Here is a 16869-nt window from a genome sequence, read left to right on the forward strand (position 1 = left end):
AGGACATTTAGTACATACAGTATATACATGTTATCTCACTATGCTATACACAAATGTCCAATAGGTGGCACTATAGCTTCACACTTTCAACGCAAGGTGTTTGCAATTACAGTTTCAATGAGGTAACGTAACAGGTTTATATCCATATTAATACACAACATCTCTTAAAGATTTAATGCAACATCCCAATAATTTACAGGCTGAATCTACATTAAACAAAGTACATCCTCTACTTTACTGAATAGTATTAATAGGATCTACGGTAATGATAATAAACACTAAGTAACGTAAAATATTAACCTAACTACTAACTCAGAACAGTTTTCTCTCTAACTTTTAACACTTAACTTCTAAATATGTACATAAGAACTTACATTTGGTCAACAACGCACAAACTTAACTTTCTCTAGCAGCTCCAGTAGTTCCGGTTTTCACGAGGTACATCTCACAAACACAATTTTCACGTGACCATGCTTCAGTGCCTTAAAGGCACACAAGGCCTTTTTACAAAGTCAGTGGAGCTACAGTTACTTGAGAGCCCTGCACAGAACATCTGCTGCCTCAGCTCGAGTGCAGTGGCATTAGCTCAAGCACTAGAGGTCTTCGGCTCCCATTTGTGTCGTTTTTGTAAAGGTTTACATTCTTCTGACATTGGATGTCCTGTGTTTTGAGTAGTTTCAGATTATTAGGGTGTCGAGGTTTGGACTTTAGTCTGTTTCGCTTCTCTTTTACCATTGTTTTCTAGATTTTCTTTATCTTTTCTTTGACAATTTTTTGTATTCATTGAATTTCTAGATTTTGGTATTGTGGATTTTTTTATTTCTTTGTACAGGGAGATTTACTCAAAAGAGTCCCCGATAATTCTGTAATAACTCTCGCAAGGATGAAGCAATCCGAATAAAACAATGTACAATGTGCTCCTGAGTACAGGGGAACCTCGCGTCACGAACATCTCTGAACACGTACAAATCGGGTTACGACCAAAAACTTCGTCAATCTTTTGCATATGTTCACGACCACACACTCGGGTGACGGACAAGCCAGTTTCCCTTCCGGTTCGTATGCGCCGATGATTTCCACACGTGTTCAGTCTCTCCCTGTACATTGTTCTCGGTCAGACGTGCATGCATGCAAGGTTAGTTTTCTTGGTTGTTTATGGTTAGTTTTTGTATAAATTAAGGATTTTTCAGATTTTCATTTGTGCTTAAAACTCATTAAAACAAAAGTGTTTACAGCGACCGGTTCGTAAGGTTGTAGCGTTAACTCTTGCAATGTTAGTTTCCTCTGTTCAAGGCTTTCTCAGTGTTCTTCAATGTTTTTACATTTAGTTTACTATTACGCTGTGCATTCCATGGTGTTATTAACTATTTTTGTGCTTAAAAATCTTTAAAAAAATATATATTTACATACAGCTCTTGTACGGTCTGGAGAGGGTTCATTGTATTTACACACAATCCTATAGGGGAAATTGGTTCGGGTCACGACCAGAGTTTTGGAACGAATTACGGTCGTGACCCGAGGTTCCACTGTAGTTGGTTGCTTATTGACCGAGGTCCCCAGGACTCTGACTGTGTCTGGCTTGTCTGACTCCTCTTCTACAATCTGGCTGTGATTCTACAATAACTGATGGACAGAAAATGTTGTTTTTCATCTACGCTCATTAGTTTCTACTTTGTTTTTGGTGTATTACAACAAATCTCTATCCTCATATGTGACAGTTCTGTATTTACTGAGTGGTATCATTTATTCTTGCATTTTGCTTTGAGAGTTGTCACTGCGCTCTGTGCCTGCATGTGGTGAGGAGTGCCATGCAAGAACAAAATTTAGTTTGCACTGTTGTATTGTATTTCTGAGGGGTTACTGAGAGATTGGCCATCGAGCTTTGTGAAGAGGAGTCCTTGTGTTCTGTTTTGTGGGTTGTATTTACCCCATCTTCTGACACCTGTTGCACGTCCAATCCACTTGGAACAGGGTCTCTTTCTAAATTGTATTTTCCAAGATCTCTTCCATTGTGTTCCCAGCAAGGATTGTTTTTGGAATTTTTCTGTTCTTCTTAGGGAGCCAAAGCCGGGGGGAACTGTCAAAAAACAGGGCCTGTTAAAGCCCACCGTGGCATTCCTTGTGTCATTCTGGGCTATACAAGAAATACATTGTTGGTGGTGGTGGTGGTGGTGGTAACAGCTGGTTTTGAGATTTCTTTCTATTGCCCATTAAGAAAACAACCTAATAGTTTAATTGGCACCTTTCATGTTAGGTGCATCTGGTAATATCAGAAACTAATATCAGAGTTGGCCTTCTTCATCTTTTCCCCCTTACGTGGGGCTGATCTGCTTGATCAGCATTTCCCAAACAGCTCAATCCTGCACCTCCTCACCAGTCAAGCCCTTTTCCTTTAGATCTTCTTTTACTTTATCCATCCACCTCCACTTTGGCCTCCGTTGCTTTCTCCTTCCTTGTACTTTCATTCCCATCACTCTTTGCCCACGTATTCATTGACTCTTCTCATCCCATGTCACTTCAGCCTACTTTCTTTCACTTCGATTTCTCTCCTACTTTTGTTGTACATCTGATGGTCTCATTTCTTATTCTGTCCTTTTTTGTAACTCCACACATCCATCTCAACATTCTCATTTCTAACACATCTGACTTCTTCTGCACTCCCTCGACTGCCCACGTCTCAGCTCCATACGAGGTCTGACACACAAACCAAGAGTGGGAAGAGAGAAACAAAGAGATGGTTATAGAGCCTATTCTAACTTGTCAACATTAAGAAAAGGCTCAACTTGATGGCTTCACTCAGTACGAGTGGACGCGTGTTCAAATACACGCGTTCGGAAAATGTCAGAGTGTAAGAGTGAACAGCGAATTAACATCACGTTTCTTGGTAAACTGAAGTCGTCTGTGATGGAAACCTTTCAATTAATGACTGAGGCTTACTGTGAAGAGTGCATGTCTTGTCTACGCGTTTTTTAATGGCACAAGTCGGTGCTCAAGAACCCAGTTTTGAGGGTAGAAGATGTGAAAGCAAAAACGATGGAGATCTTCAACAGCCTTTAAAAAAATGATCTGTAGAATTGCTCTGAGCATTGGCAGCATTGGATGCAGCTGTGTGTCAAATCAGAAGGGAACTATTTTGAACAGGGGTCCTCAACCATTGTCCTGGAGGGCCGCAGTGGCTGCAGGTTTTTGTTCTAACCCGGTTGCTTAATTAGAAAGCAATTGGTGCAAATAATTTAATTTCATGGCTTGTTAGGTGCTTTAACTCTGCTATGTCAGGTAATTCTCATATCCTAGATTTTCTTCCCTTTTCTAAGGAAATCATCCAAAAGATTTGAAGGCTAAAATGGATGAGTGATTCTCAGTCCTTCACTTTCCTTCCAAGTATTTAATTAAACCCATGATAAATACACACAGAGGTGTAAATGGTAACAAGCTAAATGGAGAAATGCTGGTCTCTTTTGTCATTTGCATGTTATAGCTAATTAGGACCAATTGAAAATGAAGAATACAACTGTTTAAGACTAAAATAAGTAATAAGGGTTCAAAATCTTAATGAGCGAGACAAGCAAAGTGAAGCAGAAGTGTTACTTGAGCAATAAGTACTTCTTATTAAGCAACTGGGTTGGAGCAAAAACCTGACGCCATCACGGCTATCCAGGGCCATGATTGAGGACCCCTGTGAGAGAGAGAGAGAGAGAGAGATATGCTGCCCCTCTGTCTGAAGATGATCCTGTTCAATGGATGCAGTGGATTCTCCATGATTGACTGGAGTCTGCTCAGCGCCCGTCGCTCTGCCATGGATGTCAAACTGTCCAGCTCCGTGCCTACAATAGAGCCTGCCTTCCTCACCAGTTTGTCCAGGCGTGAGGCGTCCATCTTCTTTATGCTACCTCCCCAGCACACCACCACATAGAAGAGGGCACTCGCCACAACCGTCTGATAGAACATCTGCAGCATCTTATTGCAGATGTTGAAGGACGCCAGCCTTCTAAGGAAGTATAGTCGGCTCTGTCCTCTCTTACACAGAACATCAGTATTGGCAGTCCAGTCCAATTTATCATCCAGCTGGTATTTATAGGTCTGTACCCTCTGCACAGTCAACTCTGATGATCACATGGTCCATGAGGGGCCTGAGCCTCCTAAAATCCATCACCAGCTCCTTGGTTTTGCTGGTGTTCAGGTGTAGGTGGTTTGAGTTGTCCCATTTAACAAAGTCCTTGATTAGGTTCCTATACTCCTTCTTCTGCCCACTCCTGATGCAGCCCACGATAGCAGTGTCATCAGCGAACTTTTGCACGTGGCAGGACTCCGAGTCGTGTTGGAAGTCTGATGTATGTTGGCTGAACAGGACCTGGAGAAAGTCCAGTCCCCTGTGGCACTCCTGTGCTGCTGACCACAATGTCAGACCTGCAGTTCCCGAGACGCACATACTGAGGTCTGTCTGTAAGATAGTCTACAATCCATGACACCAGGTATGAATCTACTGCCATCTCTGTCAGCATTGAAGATGATTGTAGTTAACTTTCTTCATTTATTAAATAAATAAACATTACAGACACAGTCTTGTTTTATTTTGTGTGTGTTGGACCTTGTACATTATTGCTGGTCTTACCAGCGTCTTAAAAAAAACTTACCTTTAACCAACGCAGTAATTCTTCAATCACACAATACTCCTGATCCCTTCTTCCAATTGATTAATCCACACTGCACTCAATGGGTTATCTCTGAATCTAATTCTCCATCTTGCGCTACCACTATACCTAAGATATTGAAATTTGGGAAATACTTTACATTAAGTGTCCATAATTACACTGTAACTACTACGTAATTTCCTGTATTAGTACAGTGTAACTATGAGTTATTACTCTGTACTTACTGTGTAATACAAACTAACGCTATAGTTAATTACTCAGTTGACATTGTTATTCGTTAGTTAATATAATTACAAAGTAACAATTTATCACTGATCCAAAAACAAGTGTACTTACATAGTTACACTGTATCTGTACTTTCAAAATATAATAAAAGCATCAGGGTATGTAACTACAGCTATGTAACATTTGGTCTGGGAAATTGTAATGGAGAATTGCAGTGATAACTGCATAGGTTTTAGATGATATTTTTAAGATCTTTTTTAAATGGTGAAAAAACCTTTGCAAAATGGTTAACGCTTTTTCCCAAAATCTAGATGGGCGCACCCTTGACATGTTTAGCTTAAACAAGCATTTGTCACATTCTTGTAGTCGTGTTACACTATTTATTGTTTCAATTTTTTGGGCTATTATTATACCCATCCTGAATATAAAACTGCCAAACTTGCATCATTCAATCAAGGTACACAGGGCCGCTGAGCCATTCCATGCATCACCGGGCACAAGGCAGGAAAGAGCAAGGCCAACTGACAAACATACCGGCAGTCACGCTCTCACACATACGGCCACGTAACCCAACCTACATGTCCCTGGGATGTGGCAGTAAAACCCATGAAGAAGACATAGGGAGACATGGGTAGAACGTACAAATTTTATACACATATCTCCAGACAGAATTCCATCTCAGGATAATGGACCTGTGAGGCAAAAGCGTTAACCATTTTGCAAAGGTGTTTTCACCATTTAAAAAAGATCTTGAAATATCATCAAAAACACTGCAATTCTCCATTAAAATCGCCCAGACCATGGAACATCTGTTACATAGTTGTAGTTACATACCCTGATGTTTTTATTATATTTTGAAAGTACAGATGCAATGTAACTATGTAAGTACACTTGTTTTTGGATCAGTGATAAATTGTTACTTTGTAATTATATTAACTGTGGAATAACAAAGATAACTGAGTAATTAACTATAGCGTTACTTTGTATTACACAGTAAGTACAATACAGAGTAATAACTCATAGTTACACTGGACTTATACAGGAAATTACATAGTAGTTACAGTGTAATTATGGACACTTAATGTAAATGTGTCCTCTCTACTGGAGGCTAACTTCTGAATTCTGATCATCATTAACCCTCAAATATTCTTTCTTCTTCCTATCCATCTTTAATCCTCTATCTCCTTTCTACATTCTTCTTGCATGCACCAGAATTAGACTCTTAAACCCTAATAGGAGTTATAAAAGAAAAGAAACAACACAACATTACATGATAAAATTAAGAGGCCTAAGAATGCAGTTGTCCTATCAAATACTGTTCAGAGGGGCTGGAATTCTTACACATCAAATCATTGTCAATGCATCACTGAAAGGAAGAGACGTGAAACGCGAATGCCTTACCTGTCCAACTATAAGAGGAACTACGACAGTCATAAACAGCTGAGAAAAAATGGAGGAGAAAGGCACTGAGGAGGAGGAGCCAAGCTGGAGGGGAAAAAAAAGTAGAATTTATTATTCTTGATGTCACGAGACTTAAGTCACTAAAGCTTTAACCCTTTCACAACTCAAGTCATAAAACGCAGTACATCAGCGGCACACTTCCACACACTGCTCAGTCTGTTCTAATGTAGGACTGTATTTACACCAATATGGTAGTAATAAGAAAATACAAACGCTACCTTATGTAGGCAATAAAGTGTCAAATGTATTACTGTATTTTACACAGAAGAAATAAGGAAAATGTGGTAAAATCACACTTCACCTTTAGTTTCGCAAGTATCATTTGTTTCTGGGTTGCACTACAGAGGAGGAAAATAAAAATTCCCGGTCACCAACCTCTGCATGACAGATGACTTTATTCCAGATGGCTTTTATAATCAGTGAACTAAACATTCAGTTGGTAGTAAATAAAATAAAAAAAAAAAGAACAAACAAACAAAAACCTTTTTGTGGACAGCAGTCTGGCAATAACGCCGCTGAGTTTTATAGCATCTTTAAGTAGTGCTTACGCAGGTAAGCTAAGAAACCCCAAGTGAGCTTAATGGCATATACCTACTGTATAATACACCAGCTGAACATTAGGAGAGAAAACACTGAGAGAAAGAGATGGAAAATAATCAGAGAGATCTGCTGACCTGTAAGGAAAAGTCTGAATCGCAACTGCCAAGCACATTTAATCTCGTTTAATGAAAATATAACCTCTCGCAAGTCAAGTACGGCCATCCATTTGTGAGGCATTTTTTTTTTTTTGCCGGTACATTCCGGCCTGGACGTGTCTTGCCTTTATTAAGACATTTGTATAACTTAACAACGCTCCCTTCGAGTGACTGCCTGGCTCCTGGGGCTCATTTGCATGCATTCTGAGGGAAAGAATTAAAATCATAAATTTGACGGCATGCAAGCAATTTCCAGAGGAATCTAAACAGCTTTCAAGACGGTATTGTAAGATGAACTCTTGACAGCATGTATGGCAGCTGTGACTCCTGCAAGTGCTTCGAGTACAATTCACACACAAAAAAAAAAATCCCAACGAACAACTAAATCCAAGGAATGCAAATTCCAGTTAGGAAGTCGAAAAAGAAGACATCAGTCATTACTTGACATTCATTTGTGAGGCCCTGTGCATTTTTTTTTCTTTTTGCAAATGATCAGGACACTGAAGGGAAGGTTAATTAGAAATGAAAGCAGATTAAGGGGAGCAACAGAAACAAGGAACACGAGAAGACACGGGAGTGGCAGAAGCAAAGCCAGTTCATGATATTAGCTCAGTACTGGGGCCTTGTATAGCTCTCCCTTTTGTCTGCTTGTACTCCCAGTGCTCTATGGAACTGTTATAGAGGTGCATCCTAGTGGTTTTATTATTGAGGATAGAGATTTTAATTCTGTGTACTTGATGAACTTTCTACTCAAATTTTTATCAATGCATAAAGTTTTCAACCAGTGGCGAGAACAACAAACTGGATCTTGTTTTTACAAACTCTCACTGTGCCCAACTCATATCTCAGGTTTTCTGATTACATTTCCTTTATGCTACAGTTTCATAAATGATGGGTTGACTCACTGTTGTATTTAATTAGATAGATAGATAGATAAAAGGCACTATATGATAGATAGATAGATAGATAGATAGATAGATAGATAGATAGATAGATAGATAGATAGATATGAAAGGCACTATATAATAGATAGATAGATAGATAGATAGATAGATGGATAGATAGATAGAGTGAAAGGCACTATATAATAGATAGATAGATAGATATGAAAGTCACTATATGAAAGATAGATATAAAAGGCACTATATGATTGATAGATAGATAGATAGATAGATAGATAGATAGATAGATAGATATGAAAGTCACTATATGAAAGATAGATATGAAAGGCACTATATGATAGATAGATATATAGATAGATAGATAGATATGAAAGGCACTATATGATAGATAGATAGATAGATAGATAGATAGATATGAAAGGCACTATATGATAGATAGATAGATAGATAGATATGAAAGGCACTATATGATACTATATATACAGTATAAAAGACAGATGCAGACAGATACCAAACACACTATATGATAAACAAACAGAAAGAGAGACATGATAGACTCAGAGCATGATGTGTGTTTTATACCAAAATAAATTTCAGTGATCACGACAATGGGGCCAAGGATTTCACTCCCAATACCTAATGGCAGTCAAGGTGCCATTGACTGGCCTGTAGAGGCCTGTGCGTCCCCCCATGGATATCCCTCCCCAGACTGACCATCACTGACCCACCACCAAACAGGTCATTAGAACGACGTTACAGACAGCATAACGTTCTCCATGGCTTCTCCAGACCCTTTCATGTCTGTCACATGTACTCAGGGTGAACTTGCTGTCATTTGTGCAAAGCACAGGGTGCCCGCCAGTGGTGGATCTGCCAATTCTGGTATTCTATGGCAAATGCCAATTGAGCTCCATGGTGTCCACAAGAGGATGTCGGACCCTCGGCCACACTCATGAAGTCTGTTTCTGATTGTTTGTTGCCCTTGAGACTGTGCTGGGAGACACAGCAAACCCTCTAGCAATGACACGTATTGATGTGCCTGCCATCGTGGAGAAGTTGGACTACCTGTGCCACCTCTGTATGATCCAGGTATAGCCTCATGCTACTAGTAGTGACGCGGACCGCAGCCAAATGCAAAACGAGTGACAAAACAGATGAGGAGGGCAAAATCTCAGTGGCCTCCCTCCACCTGTTAAACCATTCATTCCTGTTTTGGGGGTCGTCTCATTGTGGCCCCTCTAGAGCACCAAAGCAGCTGAAACTGATGAACAAGCCCCTCTGCTACTTAACTGACCAGATCAATAGGCCACAAGTGCCACTGACTTAATGTTGTACTCCTTTCACACTGATGCTTCCTTTGCAACTAATCTTGAGTAAGCTTTCTTACTTTAAAGCAAAGGTTTATTTTTACCTAGGACTATACTATCCATTTATAATTTAAACTCTATTCTCCTCTGCTGCTATTATTTTATTCTTAATAAATACTATTTTGCTGTTATTTTGTCTGCATATCTTGAGTGACTAAAATAATAAAGTAGATATTGGGCACCTGGCGTGAGGGTGGCTGCCACTTTCTTTCCCATATGGTTAGCAGGCTAAGGGAGACGTCCCCAATTGAGGACAGCATGGTTGTGATTAATGTATCATTGGTTGGTGGGTGGCATTGCCCAAGATGTATCAGCCCTCATTTGTCTAAGTCTTGTTTTCTTAAAGGTTTGCTGCATTATCAATGGGAAAGGGTCATGTAGGATTTGTGTAGTGTCTCATGATGGGTCACCATGTGCAATTTATGCAATCAACATTACTCGGCTTTGACTGTTAGTAGTGATTCTACAAGGGGGCACCACACCCGCTAGGACTGTCAGCAGTGATCAAAAGATCTAAAGGTTCTCATTGACGGGTTCTTGAAACCCTTCAGAAGGGTAAGATGGGTTGCGAGAAAAAAATAATTTAAGAAACACACCGGTCCAAGTTATTCACAGGGACTAAAGTGTGTCCACATTGAATGTCTAGGTTATATCAGGGGACACGTGTATCGTTCACACCGACACTAGTGAGTCTGAATGTGAGAGAGTATTGAGGAGTGATGGGCTCTGGAACTGCTTATGTAGATAGGGTTTGTGTAAGTGTGTGTTAAAATTACAGTGCAAGAGAAGGCCAATCCAAAAAATGAAACTGGCAAGTTCCACTCACTGCACAATAACACAGCTGCTCATTCAGTTCACGTTACTTGAGAGACGGAGCACCGTCAGTGATGACAAGTATGGAATCCACTGTACGGATAAGTCAATTATCGAATGATAAAATTGCCAAATATATCACTAGGAACAAACAAAAAAAAAAATCTAATCTGATGTGATCCAAAAGTGTCATGTGAACAAATCAACATAATCAAGAATAAAATCTAAAATGTGATTAATTATTCAGATTCAGTCAGTTCTCCAATAATACAGCAGCTCATCATAATTCAGAGGGTATGGAACAAGTTGTCCCTGTCAGAGCACTTCTCATGTCTCAATGTTGATAACATTATAAAAAGTAAACAAAGCGTTTCTACTTACAAACAGCAGAAGCAGCAGAGGCGTTACAACGATACCCTGAATTAAAAAGAAGAGAGAAAAAAAGGGATAAACATTCCACTCAAGAAATCAAACTTTTAAGATCATTAACACAACAAGCATCCCTTTATTATGCTGCAGTTAATTTGCACTTCTCGGGAAAACAGTAATTGATCACATGAAAGTCACACGAACAAATGATTAAATGAAAATATTATTGCCATAAAACTGCTAAACTGACCCCGTTAAAGAGAAAAACTGACAGTCTTGATAGTCAAGAAAAAGGTGAAGAAGGAAGAAATTGTCAGTGCGTCACGGAAAAAGATGTGTTGGGGGCTCAAGCGCAGGTGCCAAGTGTTGCATTTCAGTCAGGGTTTCCCTCTCTGGTTGGGGTTCAGATTTTTGTCTTGTGTCTTCTTGTTCACATTTCATAGATAGACAGACAGTGTGAAAGGCACTATATACTAGACGTGAAAGGCATTATATATATGATACAATGTAGATAGACAGACAGATGTGAAAGGCACTATATAGTAGATAGATGAAAGTCATTATATGATAGATATGAAAGGCACTGTATAATAAAATATAGATAGATAGATAATGTGAAAGGCACTATATACGATAAAATGTAGATCGATAGATAGATGTGAAAGGCAGTATACATTATACAATGTAGATAGATAGATAGATGGTTAGACACATAGATGTGAAAGGCATTATATAATTGATATATAGCTGTGAAAGGCACTATATAATAGATAGATAGGAAATACTATATATATATATATATATACACTAATAAAAGGCAAAGCCCTCACTAACTGACTGACTCACTCACTCACTGACTGACTCACTCATCCCTAATTCTCCAACTTCCCGTGTAGGTAGAAGGCTGAAATGTGGCAGGCTCATTCCTTACAGCTTACTTACAAAAGTTAAGCAGGTTTCATTTCAATATTCTATGCGTAACGGTCATAACTGAATCCTACTTACATACAAATATACGGCTATAGCCTGCAGCTCGGTCACCGTGTGAGGCGGAGTTGCGTCCCTCATCATCACGCCTCCCACTTAATTGAGTGCCTGCCCATATAAGGCCATCCGTCAGCAGCAATCCAATAGACACGCTGCCGCTAAATATTTGCGGGTGAAGGACTGTGCTTATGCAAACAAAGATGAGATGGTCAGGGATAGAATAGTGTTTGGCACAAACTCAGCAAAAGTGTGAGAGAAACTTTTAAGTGCCGGGTCTTAGCTAACATTAAGTAAAGCCGTTGTAATTGCAAGATCGCACGAGATAGCACAAGCACAGCTGAGAACCTTTGATGCATGTACTCCGAGCGGCTCACGTGAACTGACTGTGAACGCAGTACGCACACAAAAAACAAGAGCTCCAAAGAGCACTGAACAAAAAACGCATTATACAATTGAGATGGCAGCAAAAGAATATGAAGCGAGTGACGCAGACAAGTACAGTGGGTACGGAAAGCATTCAGACCCCCTTCAATTCTTCACTCTTTGTTATATTGCAGCCATTTGCTAAAATCATTTAAATTAATTTTTTCCCTCATTAATGTACACACAGCACCCCATATTGACAGACAAAAAAAAGAATTTTTGAAATTGTTGCAGATTTATTGATTTATTAAAAAAGAAAAACTGAAATCTCACCTGGTCCTAAGTATTCAGACCCTTTGCTGTGACACTCATATATTTAACTCCGGTGCTTTCCATTTCTTCTGATCATCCTTGAGATCACCTTCATTTGAGTCCAGCTGTGTTTGATTCTACTGATTGGACTTGATTAGGAAAGCCACACACCTGTCTGTCTATATAAGACCTTACAGCTCACAATGCATGTCAGAGCAAATGAGAATCATGAGGTCAAAGGAACTGCCTGAAGAGCTCAGAGACAGAATTGTGGCAAGGCACAGATCTGGCCAAGGTTACAAAAAAATTTCTGCTGCACTTAAGGTTCCCAAGAGCACAGTGGCCTCCATAATCCTTAAATGGAAGACGTTTGGGACGACCAGAACGCTTCCTAGAGCTGGCTGCCCGGCCAAGCTGAGCTACCGGGGGAGAAGAGCCTTGGTGGGAGAGGTAAAGAAGAACCCAAAGATCACTTTGGCTGAGCTTCAGAGATGCAGTCAGGAGATGGGAGAAAGTTGTAGAAAGTCAACCATCACTGCAGCCCTCCACCAGTCAGGGCTTTATGGCAGAGTGGCCTGTCGGAAGCCTCTCCTCAGTGCAAGACATATGACAGCCCGCATGGAGTTTGCTAAAAGACACCTGAAGGACTCTGAGATGGTGAGAAATAAGATTCTCTGGTCTGATGAGACCAAGATAGAACTTTTGGCCTTAATCGGTATGTGTGGAGACAACCAGGCACTGCTCATCACTTGTCCAATACAGTCCCCACAGTGAAGCATGGCGGTGGCAGCATCATGCTGTCGGGGTGTTTTTCAGCTGCAGGGACAGGACGACTGGTTGCAATCGAGGGAAAGATGAATGTGGCCAAGTACAGGGATATCCTGGACAAAAACCTTCTCCAGAGTGCTAAGGACCTCAGACTGGGCCGAAGGTTTACCTTCCAACAAGACAATGACCCTAAGCACACAGCTAAAATAACGAAGGAGTGGCTTCACAACAACTCTGTGACTGTTCTTGAATGGCCCAGCCAGAGCCCTGACTTAAACCCAATTGAGCATCTCTGGAGAAACCTAAAAATGGCTGTCCACCAACGTTTACCATCCAACCTGAAAGAACTGGAGAGGATCTGCAAGGAGGAATGGCAGAGGATCCCCAAATCCAGGTGTGAAAAACTTGTTGCATCTTTCCCAAGAAGACTCCTGGCTGTATTAGCTCAAAAGGGGCTTCTACTAAATACTGAGCAAAGGGTCTGAATACTTAGGACCAGGTGATATTTCAGTTTGTCTTTTTTAATAAATCTGCAACAATTTCAAAAATTCTTTTTTGTCTGTCAATATGGGGTGCTGTGTGTACATTAATGAGGAAAAAAATTAATTTAAATGATTTTAGCAAATGGCTGCAATATAACAAAGAGTGAAAAATTGAAGGGGGTCTGAATACTTTCCGTACCCACTGTATATTCAGAAGTTCAGCTACTGCGGAAACAAAGCGCACGGTAGAAAAAGTCAATGTCCAGCAAAAGGAAGACAGTGTAAAAATGTGGTAAATTGAACCACTTCGCTAAAGTTTACAGGACTTGGAAAGGTAAACCCGTGCATGCAGTGTGTGATGTCTCAGATAAGGAGGAAGACGAGCTGTTTATTGATGCAGTAAGAAAGGAACAACCCTCTAAATCTGAACAAGCCTTTGTAGACATATCAATAGGAAAGTAAGGTATAAAGCTAAAGTTTAAAGTAAGTTCATAGAGACGCTGCTGCTAAATATTCACAGGCAAATCCACAAGTTAATACCAGGAATGCCTGTTAAACATCTTAGATTCACGAGTAGCGATTTGGGTAGTGAACACTTCGATGAATGAAACCTGTTATCTTTACAACGGTTGAAAACACAGAATGTAACTTGAACACAACACATCCTCCAAATACGAACCTGATTGAAAGAAATAATGATAGTCAAATCGTTGATGACAGCAACACTTATAACAGTCACAAAACAATTACATTGACAATCATGTTACGTTATTTTTAAAAATGTTTCCTTTTCTTTTTCATAACTTCTTTAACACACTACTTCTCCGCTGCGAAGCGCGGGTATTTTGCTAGTATGTATATAAAATATTTATCCACCAGATGGCAGCAGAATGCTGTCCTGAGTTATTTGCGCTTTACAATGTAAAGCTCATCATTACACGTGACCCCGTGTCTGACTCAGGCTCATAATAATATAGAATTCCATGCTCAGGACAAATGCTAAGGAGGTTAAAGAGGCAACATAATTAAAAACATAACAAAAGTGACATAGATTATGAAAAATAATGATTAAAAATAACAACAAAACACAAACATTCATGTGCTACGTAATAATAATCTAAAAGAGACTTTAAAGCTCCGTTCTCTTGTATTAACTGAGCACTTGAACATTTCAAATCACTTTTCTTGAATGGGCAATTTTTTTAACTTATCTAAATTGTCTGTTTTAATTGTCTCTGCAATTTTTCTTTCTTTTTTTCCCATTATTCGTTACACTTCAGAGTGTTGCAAATGAGTGTGTCCTTCAATTTTGTACACATTTTAATAAACGTTTGAATGAATAAAAAGGACACCATATTTGAAGATCAATAAATGTGACAATTTCAGCACCTGAAACCCCATTCATGAAAAATAAAATGTTTATGGAATGTTATTACATTATTAATCAGTTCCTGATCAGTCATAAAAGTTGCAGGCTGATTCCCAAACAGGCTGCCAGGATCATGCATGGCAGGCCATCGTGCATTAAGCTGAACAAAATGGTTTGTTTGAGTGTGTGAAAGCAGTTCTCCATTTGCCTTGACCCTGTCAGTCACCAGACCTGAAAACAAACGAGCACCACTGAAGATGTGACATTAGACTTAGCCGTAACTCATCATTATAACTAAAACTCATTCAGACTCCTTCACTTTCTGCACACATCTATTGTGTTGTAGATTTAATTTTAAATGGATACATTAAAACTTCATGCTAAATAGCAGCCAGCAAGGCTTTATGAGAGGAAGGTCCTGCCAAACCAACCTTTTAGATTTTTTTGAAGAAACAACCGGAATAGTTGACAAAAACAAAGCATACGACAGAATTTACCTGGACCTTCAAAAAGCCTTTGATACATTCATCCCACACCAAAGATTAATTCTGACACTCGAAGCTGTAGGCTTCAGAGGTGACCTCAAATAGTGGATCTCTAGTTGGTTAACCGGCAGGAGACAAAGAATAAAGAGAAGAGGAGAATGGAGTGAAGTCATCAGTGGAGTCCCTCAGGGGTCTCTATCTGTTACTTTTTCTAATTTCATCAATAGCATTGATCGTAGTGTAGTTAGTAAACTTGTCAAATTTGTAGATGACACTAAAATTGGAGAGATGGCAGAGACCGATGAGGCGCCAAAAAGAATTCAAAAAGAACTGGACGAGCATCAGAACTGGGCAAACACTCGGAAAATGGAGTTCAGTGTAGAAAAGTGCAAAGTGCTACATGTGGGGAACAGAAACGTCAATTATAAATACAAGATGGGAGACGCTGAGATACGGGAAGAGACCTCTGAGAAGGATTATTTAGGGGTTTATGTTGAGGCAACATTTTCATTGACTAAGTAATGCACAGAAGCGATTAAAACAGCAAATACAGTGATGCCTTGCTATATTGCGTTTCGACTTTCACAGCTTCACTCCATCTCGGATTTTAAATGTAAGCATATCTAAATATATATCACAGATTTTTCACTGGTTTGCACATTTCTGCATACAATGGGTCTTTTAATTTATGGTACATGCTTCCTCAGTTTGTTTGCCCAGTTGATTTCATACAAGGGACGCTATTGGCAGATGGCTGAGAAGCTACCCAATCAGAGCACATATTACATATTAAATAAAACTCCTCAATGATATATGATATGCTTCCCGCACGATGCTTCACATACTTGAAAGCCCGGACAGCACCTATTGATTTTTGATTGTTTGCTTTTCTCTGTCTCTCTGACATTCTCTGCTCCTGACGGAGGGGGAGTGAGCAGAGGGTCTGTTCGCACACTGGCCTAGAGGATACGGACATTGCTGCCTTCCTTGCGGCTGCTTTGTCCGGCGGTGCTTCACATACTTAAAAGCCCAACAGCACGTATTGATTTTTGATTGTTTGCTTTTCTCTCTCTCTGACATTCTCTGCTCCTGACGCGCACTCCTTTGAAGAGGAAGATATGTTTGCATTCTTTTAACTGTGACAGGGAACTGTCATCTCTGTCTTGTCATGGAGCACAGTTTAAACTTTTGAGGGTGTTATTTCATGTCTAGAGGGCTCCAATAATGTTAAAAAATGTACGTAGAAGGTCGTAAACAGGTTTTCTATGCTCTAACATGCGAAAATATTCGATTTATAAATAAAGAATCCTACTTCGTGGAAATTCATTTATCGCGGTAGAGTCTGGAATGGATTAACTGCGATAAACGAGGGTTTACTGTACATTTTTAGGTTATATCATAAAAACTATTGAATTGAAGTCAATGGATGTTATGCTCAGACTGTATAATGTACCACTGAGACCACGTCTGGAGTGCTGTGTGTAATTCTGGTCACCACAGCGCAAGACAGACATGGCAATACTGGAAACTGTGCAGAGGAGAGCAACCAAGTGCATTGTGGGACTTAAGGACACGTCCTCCTGTGAGGAATTAACCTGTTAAGAGACTGCATGGAGACC

The 16869-nt window shown here is 39.8% G+C and overlaps 1 protein-coding gene across 1 annotated transcript in view; it reads right to left on the reverse strand.

The window, feature by feature from the left end:
• The window catches only part of LOC120528520 (sodium/bile acid cotransporter 7-A-like), a 292565-nt gene that overhangs the window by 102951 nt on the left and 172745 nt on the right, over positions 1–16869 (reverse strand). The window contains exons 3-4 of the mRNA XM_039752698.1: positions 10497–10532; positions 6279–6362 (exon numbers count right to left, since the gene is read on the reverse strand). Coding sequence (XP_039608632.1) covers positions 6279–6362; positions 10497–10532 — 120 coding nt within the window. The remainder of the gene's footprint in view (positions 1–6278; positions 6363–10496; positions 10533–16869) is intronic.

Source organism: Polypterus senegalus, chromosome 4 (genome assembly GCF_016835505.1).
Source record: "Polypterus senegalus isolate Bchr_013 chromosome 4, ASM1683550v1, whole genome shotgun sequence".
NCBI classification, from domain to species: domain Eukaryota; kingdom Metazoa; phylum Chordata; class Cladistia; order Polypteriformes; family Polypteridae; genus Polypterus; species Polypterus senegalus.